The sequence below is a fragment of the Ochotona curzoniae genome, unplaced genomic scaffold (assembly GCF_017591425.1).
Source record: "Ochotona curzoniae isolate NIBS_2020 unplaced genomic scaffold, NIBS_Ocur_1.0 contig_1302, whole genome shotgun sequence".
Classification (NCBI taxonomy): domain Eukaryota; kingdom Metazoa; phylum Chordata; class Mammalia; order Lagomorpha; family Ochotonidae; genus Ochotona; species Ochotona curzoniae.
This window is the reverse complement of record NW_024465035.1, coordinates 1,278,009-1,300,003: the sequence shown is the minus strand read 5'-3', so window position 1 is coordinate 1,300,003 and position 21,995 is coordinate 1,278,009. Positions and strand designations below refer to the sequence as shown.

The window sequence follows — 21,995 nt, the reverse complement described above, 5'->3', positions numbered from 1 at the left end:
CAGTGTCCTCATCTCAGCCTCCCCGGGCACTGACGGGAAGCTCCAGCCCTGAGCAGGGCGAGGTTTTCTGAGGGGCTGGCTGGTCATCCGGGCTGCTATTCTCCTTTGTCCCCATCTGCTCTGCGACTCTGCCAGCCTGAAGGGAGCACCCCAGGGAGCCTGCAGGGCTCCGTGTCCATCCCCCATAGCATGCTGCCCCAGCCTAGTGATGCCCTGAACCAGCTCACTGTCTTGCACACTCCCAGAACCCTTGCTTGCAGACACTACTGAGAAGCGTAGGTGTCAGCCATGCAGGTCCCTCCTGTAAGGGTCCTGTTTGTTTGTTTCTTTTTAAGATTTATTTCTTTTTATTGGAAAGGAAGATTTACAGAGAAGAGGAGAGACAGGAAGATCTTCCATCTACTGGGTCACTCCCCAAATGACCAAAGCAGCTGATCTGAAGCCAGGAGCCAGGAGCCTGTTCTGGGTCTCCCATGCGGGTACAGGGTCCCAAGGCTTTGAGCCATCCTCCACTGCTTTCCCAGGCTACAAACAGGGAACTGGGTGGGAAGTGGAGCAGCCAGGACAAAAGCCGGTGCCCATATAGGATCCCAGAGCTTGCAAGAGGAGGAGTAGCCAGTCAAGGCATCTTGGTAAGCCCAGGCTCACCTACAATCCAGACCTAGGGTCGCCTGGTGTTGGTGAGCCCGAATCCAGGCCCAGGGTCGCCTGGGCTTGGTGAGCCCGAATCCAGGCCCAGGGTTTCTGTGGTGACTCCTCACTTGCTGATTCGCCCTGTCGTCCTTCTTGGATGGCAGCACAAATCATGCACTTGTTGTACAAATTGGCTTGTATTCTTATTGGATTGCGTGAATGTCTCAGCGGATTCCTGCTGCCGCTGCTGCCTCCATGATCTCCTGTCCTTGTAGTTCTTCCAGTGCTGGTTAATGGTGCGTGCACATGAAATTCCCAGGGTCACAAAGGTGTTTGCCCCCTCCCGCTGGACACAGCTGCCTGAGCCTGACTCCTCACTCACTAGATGGGGACATGGGCCCCTGTAGCCACGTGCGACACCTGGAAGAAGCCGCTGGCTCCTGGCTGCAGCCTGGCACAGCTCTGGTCATTGCAGTTATTTGGAGAGTAAAGCAGCAACTGGAGGTCGATCGCTCTGTCTGTGCGTCACTGTCTGTAATTCTTTCAAATAAATTAGAAAACAAATTTAGAAAGGTACCTTAAGAAGTTCACGGAGGTTGGAATTGATACATGTTTATTTTGGTGAAAAAAATGTGGCATTCTCCCACGTGGCCATGCCCCTGCTGGGACTGCTGTCCAGTGCGGTGCTGACATGAGCCGTGCTGGCTGGACCATCTCTGTGCATGGGCTCCTGGAGGCCCCTGCCCGGGCAGCATTCCTGGGGCACGGGGAATGGCTTTCTCCAGTGGCTTTTGGAGCAGTTGTACTAGATTAGCCTCTTGCTGGCAGGCTGTGACATTCCCGTCGCTGTGGAGCTTGCTGACAATTGAGAGGGTACATGTGTACATTTCATATTATCATCATAGATTTTCTATTACTGCGTACACATGTGGCATGGTTTGGCATTTTACTGTCTTTTGGCTGTATACCACTGGGAGCCTGCCCTGTGCCATCCTACGTGTCCAAGCCCCTCTCTGCTCCAGATCTCCCAGCTTATTCTCCCCTCAGGCCCAAAGGCCCCAGTGGAACGAGAACCCGCTCTTCCCCTGTATGCCCCAGTACTGCAAAGTTGGGTTGGATGACTGAAAGTTGGTTGGAAGTTGGGGTGTTTCCGGGAGGTATCCACGTGGGACTGGAAGAGAAGCCAAAGCCCAGCAGGGCCCAGGGCTTCTGGGATGGCAGGAAAGAGGCACCTGCTTCGTTAACCTTGCCTGTCCCAGTGGGACACTGGACCCCAACTACAGGTTTGTCTGAGAGAACAGAACCCATAGAGTCATCGTCCCTCTAATCGCTCTCCATGTACACTGCTGTGGCAACAGAGTCCCTCTACACCCCTGTGACGGCAGAGACCCCCTCTACACCCCTGTGACGGCAGAGACCCCCTCTACACCCCTGTGACGGCAGAGACCCCCTCTACACCCCTGTGACGGCAGAGACCCCCTCTACACCCCTGTGACGGCAGAGACCCCCTCTACACCCCTGTGACGGCAGAGAGCCCCTCGCAGATCGAGAAAGGCCCTGGGAGCACAGAGGGAAGGGGTCATTGCCAGAGTCCCCCCAGAGCTGGTACCCTGAGTCCCTGCTCCAGGACTGTGAGGAAAGCTATACCAGCAGCCCCTCCAAAAACCCCAGTGTCTCCCAGAGGCCCTGGGCAGTGGCCAAGGGTGGGGCAGGATCTGAGAACCAGGGCGGAGGAGAACTGAGGAGCCCTGCAGAAATGAAGAGATGTGGTTAAGCTGCCTCCTGTGACACCAGCACCTCACATGAACGCCAACTCAGGTTCAGTCTGTTATGCTTCTGACCCAGCTCCGTGCTTGTGCACCTGGGAAAGCAGCAGCAGAAGGCCCAAGTGTCCAGGCCCCTGCAGCCACGGAGGAGACCCAGATGGGGTTCCACTGGGGAATGAATCAGCAGATGCAGGAGCTAAATATCTCTCTCTCTCTCTCTCTCTCTCTCTCTCTCTCTCTCTCTCTCTCGTGTGTGTGTGTGTGTGTGAGTGTGAGAGAGAGAGAGAGGCCCTTACTTTCAATAAAGTAGATAAATCTTTTCAAAAACAAATGAAGGGCTGCTGCTGGGGTGGGGTGGAGAAGGGTGTCAGGGGAGTTGAAGAGAGGATCATTTTGGATGCTGTAATTCCTGCTCCCCATCTTTCTGGGGGTGCTTCCCACACTGCATGTGCAGGACACAGCACTGAAGCCTCTCCGCCTGGGACAGTCCTCCTGTGAAGCAGTGGGATGGCCAGACCAAGTACAGGGTGCCCAGCCAGACCTGAGCCTCAGGCAACGCGGGTGGGGAGACACGCGTGCTGAGATGTGCGGGGTCTGGAATCCCTGCTCACCCAGGCACCGTGTATTTTTTTTTAAGTTTTATTTTATTTTTTATTGGAAAGGCGGATATACAGAGAGGAGAGACAGAGAGGAAGATCTTCCGTCCGATGATTCACTCCCCAAGTGAGCGCAACAGTCGATGCTATGCCGATCCGAAGCCAGGAGCCTCTTCCGGGTCTCCCACGCGGGTGCAGGTTCCCAAAGCTTTGGGCCGTCCTCGACTGCTTTCCCGGGCCACAGGCAGGGAGCTGGAAGGGAAGCGGGGCCGCCGGGATTAGAACCGGCGCCCATATGGGATCCCGGGCGTGCAAGGTGAGGACCTTAACCACTGCGCCACCGCGCCGGGCCCCACCATGTATTTTTAATTGCTAAATCAGGCACCCTTCTAAAAGGTCTGTTTCGCTTTCATCCCCATGTTCATGGAGAGGCTGAGTGGCTCCCCCAGAGGGTGCCCGGTCAGCATGGAGCACCCTAGTTCCAAGCCCTGGCCCTTGTCACTGCACACAGCTGCCACCTGCGAGAGCTAATTGCCTGCCCGGCAGAGCCCGTGTGAGGCCACCACAGAGCCGGCCTGCCCTTTCATCAGGCCAGCGGAGCTGCCGGGGCCCTGCCTTCAAAGGCCACCCTGCCTAGCACTGCCCCGGCCACAGCTCTCCAGGTTTGCTTTTGACTTCCTGTGGCTGACTCTGTGTCGCTGGGCATAGAGGCTCACTCTAGGAGTAAGAAGGCATTGCCTCTTTGTCCCCACTTGGAGGGGAGCACCGGGGAGGAGCAGGGGGGAGCATCTTCCCGGAATGACACAACGCCCTCTCTCCTATGCCATCACATCTGCCTGCCAATGCTCACCGCCACTCCACCACACGCCTTGTCCACTGCTGTGCCCATACTGCAGACGGGCACATTGAGGCACAGAGCCTCATGGCACGGTCCAGGTGGCACGAGTCTCAGGCCTTGCCAGGTTGCCATGAGGAGGGGTGGGGGGAAATGCCGTGACACATGCAGCTGCCCCTGGGTCCCAGGACATAACTCAGTCTTGCTGGGGTAGGACCCGACACCCCAGGATCCTCTTGTCTCAGACCCTGCCTGCTTCTCCATGGAGGAGGACGCTCAGGTAGCACGGCCCTGCACCAGCGGTGAGCTCACGCTGCAACCCCCGCCCCTCTGCCCTGCCTGTGTCTGTGCACTGTGTTGGGGGCCCAATGAGTCCCATCTTCTAGAAACCCAGCGAGGGTGAGACAGCTGCAGCCCTCCCACTGCTTGCCACAGACAGAAGTCAGAGGAGCCGCTGCTGTGGTGTAGTGGGTCAAGCCACTGCCCGCAGTGTTGGCTGTTGCAGCTCGGGTCCAGCTCTGTGCTCATATACCTGGGAAAGCAGCAGAAGGTGGCCAAGTCCTTGGGCCCCAGCCTCCCGCACAAGCGCTCTGGAAGGAGTCCCAGGCTCCTTGCGCAGTGCTGATCATGGTGACCATTTAGGAGATGGAAGCTGTGCAGGGGTACAGCAGGCTTCCCCTCCCACCCACGCTCATCCTCAGGAGGCTTCCTAGTGGCCCAGCCTTGCCAGAGCAACACTGGAAAGCCAGCTCCCTAAGGCGCAGTGCTGGGCTCAGATCCGGCCAGGGCCAGTTAGGCCCTGTCCTTTCCTCCCTCCCCACTGGCCCACCCCAGGGCCTGCACCTGGCAATCGCTGTGCCCACAGGAGCCCCACCCTGACCCCTCCTGAAGCACACCGGGCCCACCCCCGTCCCTTCTGACATTCACTGCCCACGCCAGCCACTGGCAAGGCATCCCCAAGTATTCTTTTGCTTGACGTCTGCCTCTTTCAGGTACCCCGGGCTTTGCCAAACGAGAACCTCCCCGAGGCCAGCGCGGGGGCTCCTCTCTAGGCAGAGCTTCACCCAAGAGCCTGCCCCAAGGTTTGGGAGCACTGAGCCTGCCCTCCACAACCCGCCACTTCCCTACCCTGCCATGAGAGTCCCAGGCAAAGCCATGCCCACGGTTTGGGGTGGCCAAGTGCCATCTGAGACGGCACTAAACAGACTCAGCCGCCACTTCTCCAAGCTGTACTTGAAGAGAGCGAGCTTTGGACAGGGGGCTGTGTGCCCAGATGTGGACTTTGGACTATGTGACACTTCTGTCTGCGCCCAGCTCCCGTCCGGCCTGGCAGACCGCAGCCTCGGGCGGGGCGGGTGGACAAGGCAGGCCGAGCTGCGTGCACAGAGGCCACGCACCCGGACACCCACCTGCCGGGCACCCCAGGCTCAGCCGCGGGCAGGAGCCGCGGGCAGGAGCCCCGCCGCAGCCCCGCGGCGGTCCAACAGCTCCACCTCGCGTCGCACCGGGAGCCTGCGCGTGCTGTCGGGCGAGCTGGAGCGGCGTCCCTGGGCTCCGCTGCCCCATGTCCACTACAGCCCGCAAATCATCTTGGCCCTCCTCTCTACGGTTGTAGATCTCAGCCCCGAGATGCTCGCGCGCTCTGAGGCATCCCCAGAATAGGGATAACGGAGCCTGTTTTACAGGAGATAGTCTCAGACCTGAGGTTTGCCCGTGGGTCCCCATGCCCACCCCCAGCCGGGAAGCCAGCTCTAGTGTCCTCCTGTCTTCCTCCTGCGGAAAGGGCATCAGCCCGCCTGTCGTGCAGATGTGGGTTCAAATCCAGCGTGTCACTCAGCACCTCTTTGGTCCAAGTCAACGCACTGCACAGCCAGCTCTGGCACCCCTTCCCCAGGAGCACCTCTGCTCAGGCCACAAGGTGAGTCTCTTCCTCCAGGGAGGCCTCCTGCTTGATCATACAGCTCCCCTGATCTCCTGCAGCCGGGTCAGGAGCCCCAAATCATGTGCCAGCAGACTGAGTGACAATGTCTGGTCCTATCCCCACCCATGCCCGTATCTCCCTTATGCTCAGCCACGCTGGAGTCTCCTCTGGGTGCACAGTGGTCTGCAGGCCACAAACTCTACACTCACCTCCTGCCTAAAGTGGACGCTGAGCCCCTCTTCCTTCACACGGGCCGGCTGAGCGACGCGCTCAATGAGTACAACCTGACGCTGAGTGCTTTCCAAGGCCGGGGTAGACAAGGTGGCATGGCTTTCGCTGGCCTCTCCTCTCTCCCTCCCTCTCATTTCCTCTCTCTCTTTCTCCCCCTTCCTCCCTCCCTCTCAAATTAATTTAAAATGTGTTCACACATAGACATGCACATGAACAATCTTAGAGGTTTATCCAAAGTTGCCAAAAATTTGAAGCAACCAGGATGTCTTTCAGTAAGAGGATGGATAAATAAACTGGTCATCCAGACAGTGGGATGGGATCACTGCTCCAAAGAAAGGAGCCACCGAGATGCAGAGAGGTGTCACAGTGACGTGGTCAGCCAAGTCGGCCGGAAGAGGCTACCTGCTCAGCTATTCCAGGAAAGATGGGACAGTGGCTTCCAGGAGCTCAAGGGAGGACAGGATGAAGAAGTGAGGCTCGGGGATGTTTAGGATTCTGAATGATTCTGATACGATGGCTACTTCATGTTGCATATTGAAGACCCCTACAAAGAATGAACTTTAATGTGCACTGTTGCCATTAGCTAACAGGAAGGTATCCGTGATCACTCAATGACATCACAAACACGCCACGTTCACACCACGTGTGAGGAGAGAGGGGAAAGCAGAGACGAGACGTGGGAAAAGTGAGCTATGAGAACTGTACTTCCTGTACAATCCCTGTGTTGCACAGAGAATACTGTTCTAGAGTTTTAACTGATTAAAAAAGACAACAGACATTTATCAGCACAAAAATACACAAGATCACTTAAAAAGAAGTAGTAACACTGAATTATAGTTTTTTTTTGAAATTTGCATGAAAATTAAAATATATGGGATCAGTGCTGTGGTGTAGCAAGTAAGGCCGCGGTCCGGGCTGTGATGTCGGCATCGCACATGGGTGCCCGCTGCGGTCTGGCTGTGATGTCGGCGTCGCACATGGGTGCCCGCTGCGGTCCGGGCTGTTTTGTCGGCATCGCACATGGGTGCCCGCTGCGGTCCGGGCTGTGATGTCGGCGTCGCACATGGGTGCCCGCTGCGGTCTGGCTGTGATGTCGGCGTCGCACATGGGTGCCCGCTGCGATCTGGCTGTGATGTCGGCATCGCACATGGGTGCCCGCTGTGATCTGGCTGTGATGTCGGCATCGCACATGGGTGCCCGCTGCGGTCTGGCTGTGATGTCGGCGTCGCACATGGGTGCCCACTGTGGTCTGGCTGTGATGTCGGCATCGCACATGGGTGCCCGCTGCGGTCTGGCTGTGATGTCGGCGTCGCACATGGGTGCCCGCTGTGGTCTGGCTGTGACGCGGTTGGCATCACACATGGGTGCCCGCTGCGGTCTGGCTGTGATGTCGGCGTCGCACATGGGTGCCCGCTGCGGTCTGGCTGTGACGCAGTCGGCATCGCACATGGGTGCCCGCTGCGGTCTGGCTGTGATGCCGGCGTTCGTGCTGTCCCTCTGCTCATAGCTCCTAAGGACCAGTGACCAGTGCACCCCACGGCCAGGGAGCGTCAGGACACTGCGCTCACACATCCGAAGTGAAATGATGCTCAGGCCCCTGACCGGGGACTGCACGCAAGTCGGGTCAATGAGATGCCCGGGCCTCCCATGAAAGGAGTCCCTGCCAGGCCTTTAACCTTTGGGGACACCAGCTATCCATCTAAAGGACTTCCCAAGTCCAGACTGGACTGAAAAACGACCTCCTGACAGACCACCCGGTTCCAAGCCCATGGGGATTACTTTCAACCCAGGCCAGCGCATCCCTCAGACAAACGGTCCCACATACCAAGCCTGACAGCGGCCAGCGCTGGAGGGAGTGGAGAGCCAAGTGCTGTCTATCAAAGGCCATTTCCCCGACGGCTGTGACATGGGGCGGTCGCTCCGGCCTGTCACTGTGGGGGCAGTGAGGGTGACAGACAGGGAGGAGCCAGGCCTGGGGCCTTCCACCTTCACATCCCTGCGCTAAGCAAGGATGGGTCGGTCTGTCATCTCAGCCTTGGCCTCTGCGATCCCTTGCTGCTCTGAGGGACCGTCCAGCTGAGGGGACAGTTGAGGGTTACCGGATGCTGTCAGGAGAAAAGAGACAGTGTTGTGTGGAAAACAGATCAGCTGATAACTCGAGCTGGAGGAACTGACTCATCCGCCCCCTCCATGTCCTGCTGGAGCAGGCTGGCTTCCCCTGTCCTTCGGGTCCCAGCCTAGTGCAGAAAGCTGTCTAACTTCTGGAAATCTCTGTGTTTTTCTTCACCCTGTGGAAGATGTGTGAACCTAGGCTTTCCCACTTATCAGCTGCCAGGAACCTCAGAGTTTAGGCTCATCTCTGCATGGAACAAATCGAATGGTCATGGACAAAACTCTGTGTGTTGGAGCCTTGACTTTGCACACAGACCTCAGCGATGTGACTGCTGGCCAGCAGGGGCCTGTGTTCTCTCTGCCATTCCATGTTCTTGCCCCTGCAGAAGTAAGAATTCAGTGCAGAAGCATAAACACGGCCACAGCAGCCCCTGGGGTTCATCCCCGTTAAGTGTGTTGTCTCACCTAGTCAGGGAAGTGCTAATTTAAAAACACCACCATGACCTCCTGTCCTTTCCCTCCCCCTCCTCCCCTCCCTCCTCCCTCCTCCCCTCCCTCCTCCCTCCTCCCCTCCCTCCTCCCCTCCCTTCTCCTCCCTGCACCCTCTTTCTCTGCAAGGAAATCTTTGATTCACAAGAGAAAAAGCGTGGCCCGGAAACAGCTGCAGGCACCACAGGCTGTCGGCAGGTGGGAGAGGCAGTGCTGGCAAGCACAGGGCCCTGTCGCAGCTGGAGCAGCACCAAGCCCAGGCCCTGGCCTTCCCCTCCCAGAGAATGAGCTCTTGGTCTGGGGCGTGGCAGCGGGCGAAGCTAGCAGGTGAGCCTGTCCAGCTAATGCACAGGAGCGTTAATGACCTGCTGCCACACCGTGGGGTAACTGCCTCCCCAGGCTCGGAGCTGCACATCAGGGCCATTGGGAAGCATTCACTCAACAATGTTTGCTGCGCACACTGAGGTCCAAGGCTGTTACAATATAACAATAAAATATGTAGAATCCCTGGGATGAAAAGTCAAGCGGATCCACGAGTGAAATGATCTCAAACTGAAAAGGCTCATGCAGGAAGGACTTCAGTTGCGAGAATCAAGTGTAAACATTGATCATGGTAGTCGTGGTGCTCGGCAAAGTTCAGCATCAGGAATTGCATTTGGGTGTTGACTAGAGTTTGAACGCGAAGTTGAAGAGGTATTTGGATTTAAACCCGGCGACAGAGAAAAGCCTGGGCAGAACGTGGAAGTTGGTTACGTAACGGCGGGCGACTCTGCGGCCAACCAAACTACATTTCCCAGAACGCAGCACTCCGCGCCTGCCCGGAAGGCTCTGGGGCCGCTTCCGGCGCTCTTCGGTGCGCTTCCGGCGCTCTGGGGCCGCTTCCGGCGCTCTTCGGCGCGCTTCCGGCGCTCTGGGCCGCAGGTGAACATGGCGAGCGTCAGGGCTCCAGCGTCGTTGTGGAGCCTTGCGCTGTGTCGGCGCGGCCCGAAGCGGGCCTCCCTCAGGGCTCGCGCGCAGCCCCGGCAGGGTGGCCTGCCGCAGCCGCCGCCCCGGCCCCTGGAACCGGGGCTGCCACGCCGCCTGCTCAGCTCCGGGCCGGGTAAGTCGGAGCGCGGGAACGCGGAGCCTGCTGCTTCGGCTTCCTCGGCTTCCTTCGGCTTCCTGCCCCGATGTGGCCCTTCCGTGTCTTGTGTAGTGAGCCGGGCCTCTCCTGCCCTGTGGAAGGCGTTGCCGGGCCCTACGTGGCCCCTTCTGTGTCCTCGCTGGTGAGCCAGGCCTCTCTGCTGGCTGAAGCCCTCAGCCTGGCGTTTCTTCCGCTTTGTTTCTGTGCCGCGCTGAGGCAGGTGAAAGCTGCCTACGACCTGCCGTTTCTTCTCTGAGCCGGCTCCTCAGGCTTCTGCAGCATGGCACTGCGGAGCACCTTTGGAGATGATCTAGACGCTAGACCTGGCCCTGTGTCTGGCCGGTTCTCTCTGAGCAGGCTGCAGCGTCACGTGTGAAGTTGGGTATTGGTACCTGGTTTGTGGTTGCTGGTGTGTGCTGGGTCTGGCATGTTGGAGACACTCTAGCTGGCACCAGTTGCTGCCGTCATGGTGTGAATTGCTTCTTCCCCCAAGGCTTCCCCTAATAAACTTGCGGGCAGAGCCCGGGCCTGTGTCCCTACACGAAGTTTTAAATGAAGTGGAAGCAATGAAAGGACCTCCCAAGTGCAGCATTGCGCAGTGCAGGGCAGACATGCTGCGAATGGTGTTTTGTGTTGACTTTTCTGCTTGGAGGTCTTACTTGCCAGTTGTGCTAGCTTCTTAAATACTGAAATCCATTTTCACAGAACCTGGTAGCTCAGCGATCAAGAAACCCACGTTTATGGATGAGGAAGTCCAAAGCATACTTGTTAAGATGACTGGCTTGGATTTGGAGAAGACTTTTAAGCCAGCTATACAAGAACTGAAGCCACCAACCTATAAGTTAATGACCCAGACACAGCTGGAAGAGGTGTGTATGTGGGAAGGTCGCTAAGTACCTTTGCCAAGGAGACTTAGAGCCACTCTTCCACACATACTCCTGAAAGAGAGGCAGCCACAGGAGCTGGGAGCGTGGCTGAATGTGTGGGCTGGGGCATGGGGTCAGGTGTGGACAGTCAGAGGAGGTTGGAGCGTGGCTGAATGTGTGGGCTGGGGCATGGGGTCAGGTGTGGGCAGTCAGAGGAGGTTGGAGCGTGGCTGAATGTGTGGGCTGGGGCATGGGGTCAGGTGTGGGCAGTCAGAGGAGCTGGAGGGCTAACGTGGCTGGGCATGGGTCAGGTGGGCAGTCAGGAGGTGGAGCGTGCTAATGTGGGCTGGGGCATGGGGTCAGGTGTGGGCAGTCAGAGGAGCTGGGATCGTGGCTGAATGTGTGGGCTGGGGCATGGGGTCAGGTGTGGGCAGTCAGAGGAGCTGGGATCGTGGCTCAGTGAGTGGCTGGGGCATGGGGTCAGGTGTGGGCAGCCAGAGGAGCTGGGGGCATGGCTTAGTGAGTGGGTTGGGATATGGGGTCAGGTGTGGGCACCAGGTCTCCGTCCTCTGCCCAGCCTGGGCATTCTTCCTTTTGCCCTCCCGGACAAGTCTTTCTAGAGGAACTCGCGCTGCGAGTGTCTTGGGCTGAAGCTTTGCAAGGTTATGAGATCTATAGCACGGCCTCAAACTGCAGGACCCGTGGCCTCCTGCAGCCGCAGACACTGAGGCCTGAGTGAGTTGAATGTCCAGTATTGGAACGTCCCTTTGTCTGCGTCAGTGAGTGCCGCTGGACACAGCGAGGCCTGAAGCAGGGTGGTCGCTGAGGAGGGACGTGGGCCGTGCTGCCGGCTTGCCGCAGCATCCTGGCAATTTACTCAACGCTTTCTCTTCTACAGAATGCAGGCAGTGACAGTGGTGCCCAGCTGACAGATAGCTTTTATTTCATTAGGCTATGAGACAAGCAGTTGAGGCGGCGAAAGTGCGATTAAAAATGCCTCCGGTTCTAGAAGAGCGAGTGCCGATCAGTGACGTCCTAGCTGAAGACCAGATCTTGGAAGGAACAGAGACAGCCAAATACGTGTTCACTGATATATCCTACAGCCTGCCCCACCGGGTGAGTAGATAGCTGATGGTAGAATGGCCTGTGATGGCGGTGGGCTGGCGGGATCAAGTGGTGTGCCCGTGTCTGAAGCTGCTTGAGACCCTTCTAGAAGATGCATGTCAGACAGAAATAGGCAAGTCTTCATGTCATCGTCGCCAGTACTCTGTGGGCTGTGACTCCGGATGTTCTGGGCTGTGCAGAAGCCCACCCCCGGTGACACAGCAGGGGGACACAGGGAGAAGCCCACCCCAGTGACACAGCAGGGGGACACAGGGAGAAGCCCACCCCAGTGACACAGCAGGGATGCTGATGCACAAGGCAGTAGGAGGAAGCAGTTCTTATTGCCTAAACCTGATTTCCTGGGCTGAAACTTTCTGACAAGGTAGTCCTATAAATTCCTTGATGGTGCCAAGAAGCTCAGACATCCCAGGGATTTTACTTTCCAGAATTTTCAGTAAGGGTGACAGATGTTTCTTTTGATGTTCGGGCCACGGCCACCTCTTCCTGGTGGAGATCCAGGAGAATGGTGATAGCTTCCCATGCCGCCCCTTCCCGCCTGCTTGTCCCACCCTCCTTGCTTGTTTTGTCCCTAAGTTGTGCAGTGGATTATTTTGATTTCATTTCACAGTTGTAGGCTTAACACTGGCTATTAGCTCATAGCAAGTAGGAAAGAGAAGAAAACGGCCTCCTGCCCCGTGTTCCCTGGGAGTGTAGACAGAGGCTCTGAGCGGAAATCCAGGGTTGCAGTCTTGTTCATGTAGGTTACTGTTTGTTTGTTTGTTTCAAGACTTATTTGTTTTTATTGGAAAGTCAGATACACAGAGAGAAGGAGAGACAGAGCAAGATATTCCATCCACTGACTCACTTCCCAAATGGCTGCAATGGCCAGAGCTGATCTGAAGCCAGGAGCCAGGAACTTCTTCCAGGTCTCCCATGCGGGTGCAGGGTCCCTAGGCTTTGGACCGTCCTCGACTGCTTTCCTGGGCCACAGCAGGGAGCTGGCACTTGGAGCGGGGGAATAGCCAGTTGAGCCCATTTCTTAACTGGATTATTTGTTTTGTTGTGTTTCTTGAGCTCTTTATAGATCTTAGACATTAATCTCCTGTCAGTTACATAGTGTACACTTTGCTCACAGTTTCTTTGCTTTTATCCTGATGTACTCTCATTTGTACTTTGGCTTTGAGCACCTGTGCTGCTCGGACGTCAGAGGAAGCTCCGGGCTGTTCGTGTGTCTGTAGAGTGTCGCTGGTATTTCCCTCTAGTAACTTGGTGGTATCGGGTCATAGTTCTAGAACCTTGAGCCACCTAGGTTTCATTTCGTGTAGGATGTGAGGTAGGGGTCTGTTTTCGTGTTTCTGCACTCAGACGTCCAGTTTTCCCAGCAGCATTGTTGAAGAGGGCGCTCTTTCTTCCTGGACGGACTTTGCTTTCAGTTTGTCAGCCGTTGTCTGTAGGTTCGTGGCCTTGCTCCGTTCTGTTCCTGTACGAGTCGTGCTGCTGTTTCGATTATGACTGCCCTGGAGTAGTGCATGCTGCAGTGTGTTGCTGTGATGCCCCCAGCTTTGTTTTGCTGTTTAGGCTTACCTGGAGGGCTCATCCTGGCTCTGGTCCCGTGGGGGACACCTCCCACCCTTCCCGGTGTGACGCTGGGCTGGGATCTCCATGGTGGCTAGCTTGGTTGTGCCGAGGCATGCTCCTTCCGTGCCCGTCAGAGGCGCTCTCCCTCCAGTGAGACACTCGTGTGCTTTTCATTGTTTGGCTTGTTGATGCGGTGTGTCACATGAGTTGATTTATGTATGACGCCTGTCCCTGCGTGCCAGTAGATCCCACTTGGTCCCAGGGCTGATCCGTGGCCTGGGGCTTAACTGCCAGTATGTTGTTGAGCATTGCTTCATCTGTGTTCCTCAGCTGCTGGCCCTTAGTTCTCCTTTCGAGTTGTATCTTTCTGGTTTTGGAGTGAAGCTGGCCTCATGGGAGGAGCCTGAGGCTTCCCTTTCAGTTGGTTTGCATGGTTTTAGGAGAAGTACAACTAGTTCTTTAAAAGCTTGGTAGATCTCAGCAGGAAGCCATCCGGTCCTGGCTTTTTCCTTGTTGGAAGAGTCTTTATTACTGCTTCAGTTTCCTAGTTATTGGTCCGTTAGGTCTCCTGTGTCACAGTGATCAGGAATTATCCATTTCTTCTAGATTTCCTCCTCCTGCCTGTTTGAATTCTGTGTGCTCCGTGTAGAGGACGCCCCCGTCTTTCCCACCACGTTAGGTACGCTGTCACCGACTAGGTCTTCTAGTCCATTCTTTGACTCCGTTGGGAATTCCTGAGACACACGAGAGAGGCTGTTTGAGGGCTAACCTGTAAACCTTGGAGCTAGTTTTGATCCTTCTCGTTTCATCTGGTTTTTAGTCTGAGAGTTTTCTGAAGATTGACAGCTCTGAGAGTCTTGCTTGTGCCTCACCGAGTCTGTTGTTAGGCTCTCACTGTAGTTTTTTCTTTGGCACGTTGACCTTTTCGTCCTATTTTGTTTGAATTCTCTTACAGACATCATTGTCATGGGAAAACTCTCACCCACGTGTTTTAGGCATCTCCTTAATTCATGCATTTGCTTCTCATTTTTCAGTAATGCATTGTCATTTTTTTGAATTCGTTTCAGGCATGACTCGGTCCCTGCAGGGTGTGCTAGGCGTGGGTGCTGCTGTGTGGGCACAGGGAGGAACCAGCACCTCACCTCTCGAGGTTGCCAAACCCTGAGGTTCAGAGGCTCCACTGCCACCCACCCCAACACACAAACCACACAGCGATCCGCGCGGTTCTGTGTGTACCAGAGGCCCAGCTGTGCGCCACAGTGTTGCACAGCCACAGACTGCCCAGTCTCTGTGCACAAGACTCCGCAGTCACCGGGTATTGGAAAACTCCCCTTAGCTCAGGAATCCGCCCCAGCTGACTGTGGTGAGCAGCAGCGCTCCCAGCGCCTCCCCTCAGGGCTCCCCGATGGGGCGGCTGGTTTCTCAGTGCCTGATGCGAGTTCCACCCCTGCAGGCCTCCAGCTCCAGGTCAGTGGGGGGGGGGGGGGCGCCACATCACATGTGTCTGCAGAACCAGGCACACACCGTGGCCACTGGAGCCTTACCTCGTGCCAGAGTCCTTCCCGGGGAGCCTGGGAAGCTCTGGTCCACCTTCCTGCTGTAGGCTTTCCCTGCTGGTCCGTGAGCTTTGTAGGAGAATGGGAGAAAGGGGTGTGCTCCTCCCTCATGGCGGAAACACACCAGACCCCTTGGCTGTGGCTTACATCCAACCCAGAGTCATTGGGTTTGAGATTCTGCTCCAGGCAATGCAGTCTGCTCCCACCTCTTTCTCCAGATCCGCTGTTATTCCAACCCTGGCTCGGTTCTGTTAATCGAGGTGGTGGTGAGCTGTGGCTGGCTGATGTGGCTGCTAGCTGCCCTGTGCTTCCCTGCCCTGGCTGGCTGCCCTGGCTGGCTACTGGCTGCCCTGCCCTGGCTGGCTGGCTGGCTGCTGGCTGCCCTGCCCTGCCTGATTCGCTGCTGGCTGCCCTGCCCTGATTGGCTGCCCTGGCTGGCTGCTGGCTGCCCTGCCCTGCCCTGATTGGCTGCTGGCTGCCCTGATTGGCTGCTGGCTGCCCTGCTCTGCCCTGCCCTGGCTGGCTGCTAGCTGCACTGCCCTGCCCTGCCCTGCCCTGCCCTGCCCTGCCCTGCCCTGGCTGGCTGCTGGCTGCCCTGCCCTGCCCTGCCCTGCCCTGCCCTGATTGGCTGCTGGCTGTCCTGCTCTGCCCTGCCCTGGCTGGCTGCTGGCTGCCCTGCCCTGCTCTGCCCTGGCTGGCTGCTGGCTGCTCTGCCCTGCCCTGCCCTGCCCTGCCCTGCCCTGCCCTGCCCTGGCCGGCTGCTGGCTGCCCTGCCCTGCCCTGCCCTGCCCTGCCCTGGCCGGCTGCTGGCTGCTGGCTGCCCTGCCCTGCCCTGCCCTGGCTGGCTGCTGGCTGCCCTGCCCTGCCCTGGCTGGCTGCTGGCTGCCCTGCTCTGCCCTGGCTGGCTGCTGGCTGACTGCAAACTGTGTTCCTAAGCTCTGTCCTCTGGTCCTTAGGTACTTGCAGTTTCCGTTGTCCTCTCTGAGAATCTCTGTCAGACTTTTGGCAACCAAGTCCGTCCGTCCTTTTCATTTCCCAGAGCAGCTCGGGTCATGTGGCTCTCCCCTATTCAGCCATCTTGGATTGCTCCCTGGGTTTGTTCTTTTCTCTCAAAAGACTTTAAACATATTTCATAAAGTAGTAAAATTGTTGGGACTTGGCCATGAGGAAGGGAAACAATACGGAAATATCTCAGCACACGCATGTCTCTCCTTTAAGTGGAGTTCATGAATCCCACTTGAGCGTTTAATTGAAGTGTTTTATTGTTGCTCAATTTTACTTTAGATTTCTGATTGCACAGTGATTAGTGAAGTAGCAGACCTCAAAGTCTTTGAGGTTCCTAGTAGGATTTTATGTTGTTGATTACAGTTTTTTTCCAAGATTTATTTATTTTTATTAGAAGGCAGATTTACAGAAAGGAGACAGATCTCCCATATACTGGTTCACTCTCCAAATGGCCTCAGTGTCGAGCTGAGCCGATCCGGAGCCAGGAGCCAGGAACTTCTTCCAGGTCTCCCATGCAGGTGCAGCGTCCCGAGGCTTTGGGCCTTCCTCCACTGCTTTCCCAGGCCACAAGCAGGGACGGAAGTGGAACAGTTGGGATTAGAACTGGTGCCCGGATGGGATCCCAGCGCTTGCAGGAGAAGGACTAACCAACATGGCCATTGAACTAGGCCTGATTACAAATTATCGTTTCCAGGTCATGATGGGACACGGGGACTCAGAGTAAGGCATCATGCACTCATGCTTGACTCTCCTCCATTTCAGCAACGTTTTATTGTTGTCAGAGAACCCAGTGGCAGACTACGCAAAGCCTCTTGGGAAGAACGGGACCGGATGATACAGATTTATTTCCCAAAAGAAGGTCGTAGAGTTCTGCCCCCGGTGATCTTCAAGGAGGAGAACCTGAAGGTAGTGTGAGCGTTTCTTTGTAGAAATCGTTGGCTTTGGCACTGCTGGACAGACAGGTAGACGTTGCTAATGGTAATGTCTTTTGGGTTCTGTTTTTTTTGGAGATTTATTTATTTTTTACTTTTATTGGAAAGTCAGAAAGACCCTCCGAACAGAAAGACTTACTCCCTATGTGGGTGCAGCAGTTGGAACTGAGCTGATCCAAAGCAGGAGACTCCTGCAGGTCTCCCATATGGCCATAGGGTTCCCAGGCCCTGTGCTGTGCTCCATTCCCAGGCCATAAGCAGGGAACTGGAAGGGAAATTGAGTAGCTGGGGTAATAGCTGGCACCCACATGGGATCCTGGCGTATGCAGGGCGAGGGCTTTAGCCAGTAGGCTACTGCGCTGGGCCCTGGATTCTTTCTTGTAACTGGCTTAACTGGACACAGATGGGGCCTCTGTGTGGCGGGTGGCACTGTGGCAGGTGGGTTCTCAGCTCAGAGTGTCTCTCACCTGATTGCATCTCTGCCGTGTGGTCCAGAACATGTACAGCCAGGACCGGTACGTTGATGTCCTCAACCTCTGTGTGGCGCAGTTTGAGCCAGACTCCAGGGAGTACATCAAGGTGAGTGCGTGTCCCGCTGACACAGGCTCACGCAGGAGTTGACGTTGCTAGCTTAGCGCAGTGAGCTTGTAAGCTTTACCAGGGAGGCAAGGGGAGGGGGCATCTCTGGCGCCTGCGGAGCACGGCTGCTTTGTCCTTCGGATCATCCGTGCGGTTCCGGGCACTGAAGCTTGGACAGTGAAAGAACCAAAGCTGCCTGCCCGTGCAGTGGTCGGGTGAGAATGCGAACGTGACGATGGAACCCGTTCTGTTAGGACTGGTGTATCTGAGCTCGCTAGGATCTTGTGGGTGTGGAGTATTCCCAAGGCAGCTCAGCGAGGTGACGCCATGACTGAGGCTTTGTGTCACGGCCTGCCATCCAGAAACACTGTGGGAGCAGGCTCAGGGGTTAGGCCGGTCATCACCGGCACAGGCCGGCTGTCAGACGTGAAAGGAGGGTTACAGAGTGCTGCTAGAAAGATCCGTAGGGTGTTTTTTTTTTTTTTTTTTTTAAGATTTATTTATTTTTATTGCAAAGGCAGATATACAGAGAGGAGAGACAGGAAGATCTTCCGTCTGATTGGCTCCCCAAGTGAGCGCAGTGGCCGGAGCTGTGCCGATCCAAACCCAAGAGCCAGGAACCTTTTCCAGGTCTCCCGCACAGGTGCAGGGTTCCAAGGCTTTGGGCCGTCCTCGACTGCTTTCCCAGGCCACAGCAGGGAGCTGGATGGGAAGTGGAGCTGCCGGGATTAGAACCAGCGCCTATATGGGATCTCAGCACGTTCAAGGCGAGGACTTTTAGCCATTAGGCCACCGCACTGGGCCTCTCGAGAGGACCTCCTAATCAGGGTCCTGGAGGGCGAAGCGTGGAGAGGCAGGTGGAGGCGGGTGAGTGGGCGAGCTGTGTGAGCAGATGACAGACAACACCGGAGGAACGAGTGACCCTGCGTGTGTGTGCTAGTGTGCGCGGTGGTGGGAGAAGAAGCTGGAGAAGGTGGGAGCACATCCTCTCAGATGCCACCAAGGGGCCGGGCTGAAGGAGGGCCAGCTGACCGGAGGGCGCAGAGGGCAGGGGTGAAAAAGACCTGATTTCTTTTCTCTCGTGACCCAGAAATGGGGGCATATTTCTGACAGTCTGCATATATGAGTAGGTATTTTAAGTAGTCCCTGGCTCCTGGCAGTCAGCTTAGCGCTGTTTTGGCTTGCCGCAGGCTGCCACCCTCCTGCGGCCAAGGCTGTCATTGGGTGTCGTTAGGACAGCTCGCCTTCGTGGGGCCGTCTGTCCACTGTGGGCTGCACAGGGCCGACCTACACCTGCTAGTTAGGGAGAGTGGATGCGGCTGGGACCAGGGCTGGGTGTGTGCACGTTCTTGTGCAGCACACGCGTGAGGGCGTGCCCACTGACGCTGCTCACGTGGGCGCCTCCTGCCTTTCATGGATAGGTTCACCGGCAGACCTACGAAGACATAGATCAGCACGGGAAGTACGACCTTTTACGCTCCACAAGGCACTTTGGGGGAATGGCTTGGTACCTTGTAAATGAGAAGAGGATTGATGGCCTGCTGGTCGACCAGATCCAGAGAGATTTGTAAGTATGTGACAGCCACGGACGTTCTTGCTCTGATGGTGGAATCTCTGCTCAGGCTCACAGCCGTGATCCGTTGAAGCTGTCACTTGCCTCTTCGTGTCTGTTATTCCCCTGGCATAACCAGGTTCCCGGTGGAGTTTGGTGAAGAGCTGGGACAGCATTGCTGTGTAGCAGGCAGCGCTGTGCCCCAGGTCTCCAGCTCAGCTCGGGCCCTGCAGCTCGCTGTGCTTCAGACCCAAGGCTCACGTCCCCTGCTCTCAGCAAGGACTCGCACTTCTAAGAGATAATGTGCTATAAGCTTACTGAAGCATCATTTTATGTGCGTTGGGAAAGCACACAATTCCTGCTGACTGTCGCGATAACTCTGGTGGGGGTCTGCAGGAGACCTGAGTTGCCTGCAGTGGTTTTGTGTGAAGAGAGAATACTGTTTTGGTTTAGAAAAGGTAAAATGATACCTACAGCCAGGCTACAGTAAGAAAGGAAGCCCCCCAAAGCCTCGTGGGCGCCCCGAGTCTCAGGGATCACCTCCCTTCGCACACTGTGGGTGCGCACCTGTGGCCTGAGGGTTCCACACCTGTCTCTGGCTGTGCACGCACAGCGGAAAGCAGATGGCCCTGCTGCAGACACACACCCCAGTGCTGTCTGGGCTAGCCTGCCTCCCCCGGCGGAACAGAGGTGCCTTTGGGGCACCACGGGCAGGGCTGCCAGCCGTGACTTTTCTCCTGGGAAAGTTTCTTGCCGATTCTGTACTATGACAAGGGCCATTGCTGAGGTGTCCTCACGTAGACCTTACAGTGTGGCCCGTGTCTCTGCCGCCAGCTCCGTGTCTGGAGCAGGCCCTGCCAGAGGCCAGCTGTGAGCATGGGGCTGATTTTCTGCGAGGATTGAGTGCGGAGCTGCCTGCAGCGCTCTGGCCGGACAGTGGAGGGCGCCCCACCGCACCAGGGAGCCCAGGTCAGAACCGGGTCTGTGCAGTGATTGCAGACTCAAATCCACTGTGCTATGGTATTCAGATCCTTTAAAAATCTTTTTGTAAATGTGGATTTATTGCTCGTTTCAGGTTTTTCTGTGAGGCCCAGGCATTGTATTTTAACATCTTAATGAAGTCCTACTGTGATTCTAACAGAAACCCAGTTAAGTTTTTTGCAGAACCACTTACCTTAGCTCTAAAAGGAATTATTCTCATCTTTTATTTGGGGGAGATATTTTGTTGCCATACCTACTGGATTTTGTTAGGGAAAAACAATGAGTTTGTAATATTGAAAAAAGATTTGTGTCTTTGAAAAGCAGAAGAAAGCTAACTTGCATGTGCTGGTTCACTCCCCAGATGGCCACAGCGGGTCTGGGCCAGGCAGAAGTCAAGCAGCCTTGCACGTGGCAGCAGGGGCCCAGGCGCGCGGCCGTCTACACCGCCTTCCCCAGCATGCCGTGTGAATCCGCAGCAGGAGCAGAGCGGCCAGCAGCTCAGGCGCTGTGCCGAGGAGCAGCCCCAGCCATGAGCTTCTGGCTCCCTGCGTCCCTCAGAACAGAGCTGTGCCAGAAGCGCCTTTAGGGTCAGGCTCTGTTCTCCCCGACTCAGTCACAGAGAAGCAGGGAGGGCTGGGGTGTCTGCCTTCACCCCCATTACCCGCCAAGGACACCCACACAGCAGAGCCTCAGGACGAGGACTTTGGTACACTTCCGCTTGGTCAAGCAGAGAGGGAGAGGTTGACTGGGAACGGGTGTGCGTAGAGAAGGTTGCACAAGTTCTAAGAATCACCCAGGCTTTTCTGGAAGTGTCTAGCAGCCATAATTGAATCCTTGTTATGGCTTTATCATAAGTAGTTATGATACGAACGATGGACAGATTTCTGATGGAAACTTTGATGTGCACAATTACAAATTTGCTTTATTGGGATTTTAACGTGTTCATGTTTTGCTGGGAATAGCCAGGTGGTCTGGATCCTGGGCCATTCACCCACTAAGCCATCTGCTGCTTGTGTGGGACAGAGCTGCATGGCACTGCCTGGGACGTGGCCGACTTGGAACCCCTGAAATAGTGTGTGCTGGGGTGTGTTCAGTGCCACCACAGCTGCTGGCGGAGCTGCTGGGAGGCCCGAGTGCCCTCCCTTCTCCGTGAAGAACCTGAACGGTAATTCAGTTCCATCACACCCGCTTTTAGAGGAGTCCAGAGCTAACGCCGGGCTCTCTCCCCAGAGTTGACGATGCTGTGAGCTTGGTGCGGCTGTATCACATGGTGCATGCTGACGGCCACTCAGCCCGGGAGGCGCACGCGCAGGCGGCTCAAGGAGTCAGTTTAATTAAGGTAAGGGGCTTTCTCCCTGCCCTGCTCTGTGCTGGAGTGGGATGTAGTTGGTGGGGACTAAGCAGGTTTGAGTGCTGTGTTGACTGAGGTGGTGGGGTAGCAGGTGAGCTGGGGGCTGGATCAATTCAGCCCACTTGTTCTCGGGAACCCTGGCGAGGTCGCAGGCGAGCAGCCCGGCCTCAGAAGAGCTGCTGTCCTTCACTGTGTCCAGTCCCCTCGGGAAACGAGCAGGCCTCACCAAGGTTTCCCAGAAAGGCGGGGAGAAGCAGCGTGTACGCTCATCTCCCGTCCCACCTGGCCAAGTGGGGGGACAGTGGGATGTGCCCCAGGTCCTGTGACGAGTCACACTGACCTAGCAGGAGCAGCAGTGTCAGGATGTTTCCCTAGCCGTGCCGTTAGAACCCTTTTCAACCTGTCTGCTATTACAGAAATGCTGCTTGACATTTGAAAGCATAAATACTCTATGTCCTATTGCTTTCTAACTTGATTTATTTATTTGAATAGGTCTTCGCAAAAACAGAAGCGCAGAAAGGGGCATATATAGAACTAACACTGCAGGCTTACCAAGAAGCGGTCATCAGCCATTCTGCAGCTTCCTGAAAGTAATTTAAAATATACTCTATTTACTAATTCACGTTTGTTTTTGTTAATTTTGTTAATATTGGTTAAATGCTTAAAACATCAAGTAAGGTCTATTTGTAGTCTTCTGTAAAATGTCAAGTGGACTGTTATGCTACTTATTTGCTAGGCCGCAGGGGGCAACACCCGAGTGGCTGGTTACCAGGGTCTAACTCGAG

General features: G+C 56.0%; 1 protein-coding gene across 1 annotated transcript; it reads left to right on the top strand.

The window, feature by feature from the left end:
- Nucleotides 1-9,488: 9,488 nt before the first annotated feature.
- MRPS22 (mitochondrial ribosomal protein S22) lies at nucleotides 9,489-21,832 on the top strand. Its single transcript, XM_041004218.1, has 8 exons — nucleotides 9,489-9,682; nucleotides 10,412-10,575; nucleotides 11,524-11,688; nucleotides 16,578-16,721; nucleotides 17,243-17,326; nucleotides 18,748-18,893; nucleotides 21,090-21,198; nucleotides 21,703-21,832. The coding sequence occupies exons 1-8, from the start codon at nucleotides 9,511-9,513 to the stop codon at nucleotides 21,796-21,798; spliced, it is 1,080 nt and encodes a 359-aa protein (XP_040860152.1). The 5' UTR covers nucleotides 9,489-9,510; the 3' UTR covers nucleotides 21,799-21,832.
- The last annotated feature ends 163 nt before the right edge of the window (nucleotides 21,833-21,995 follow it).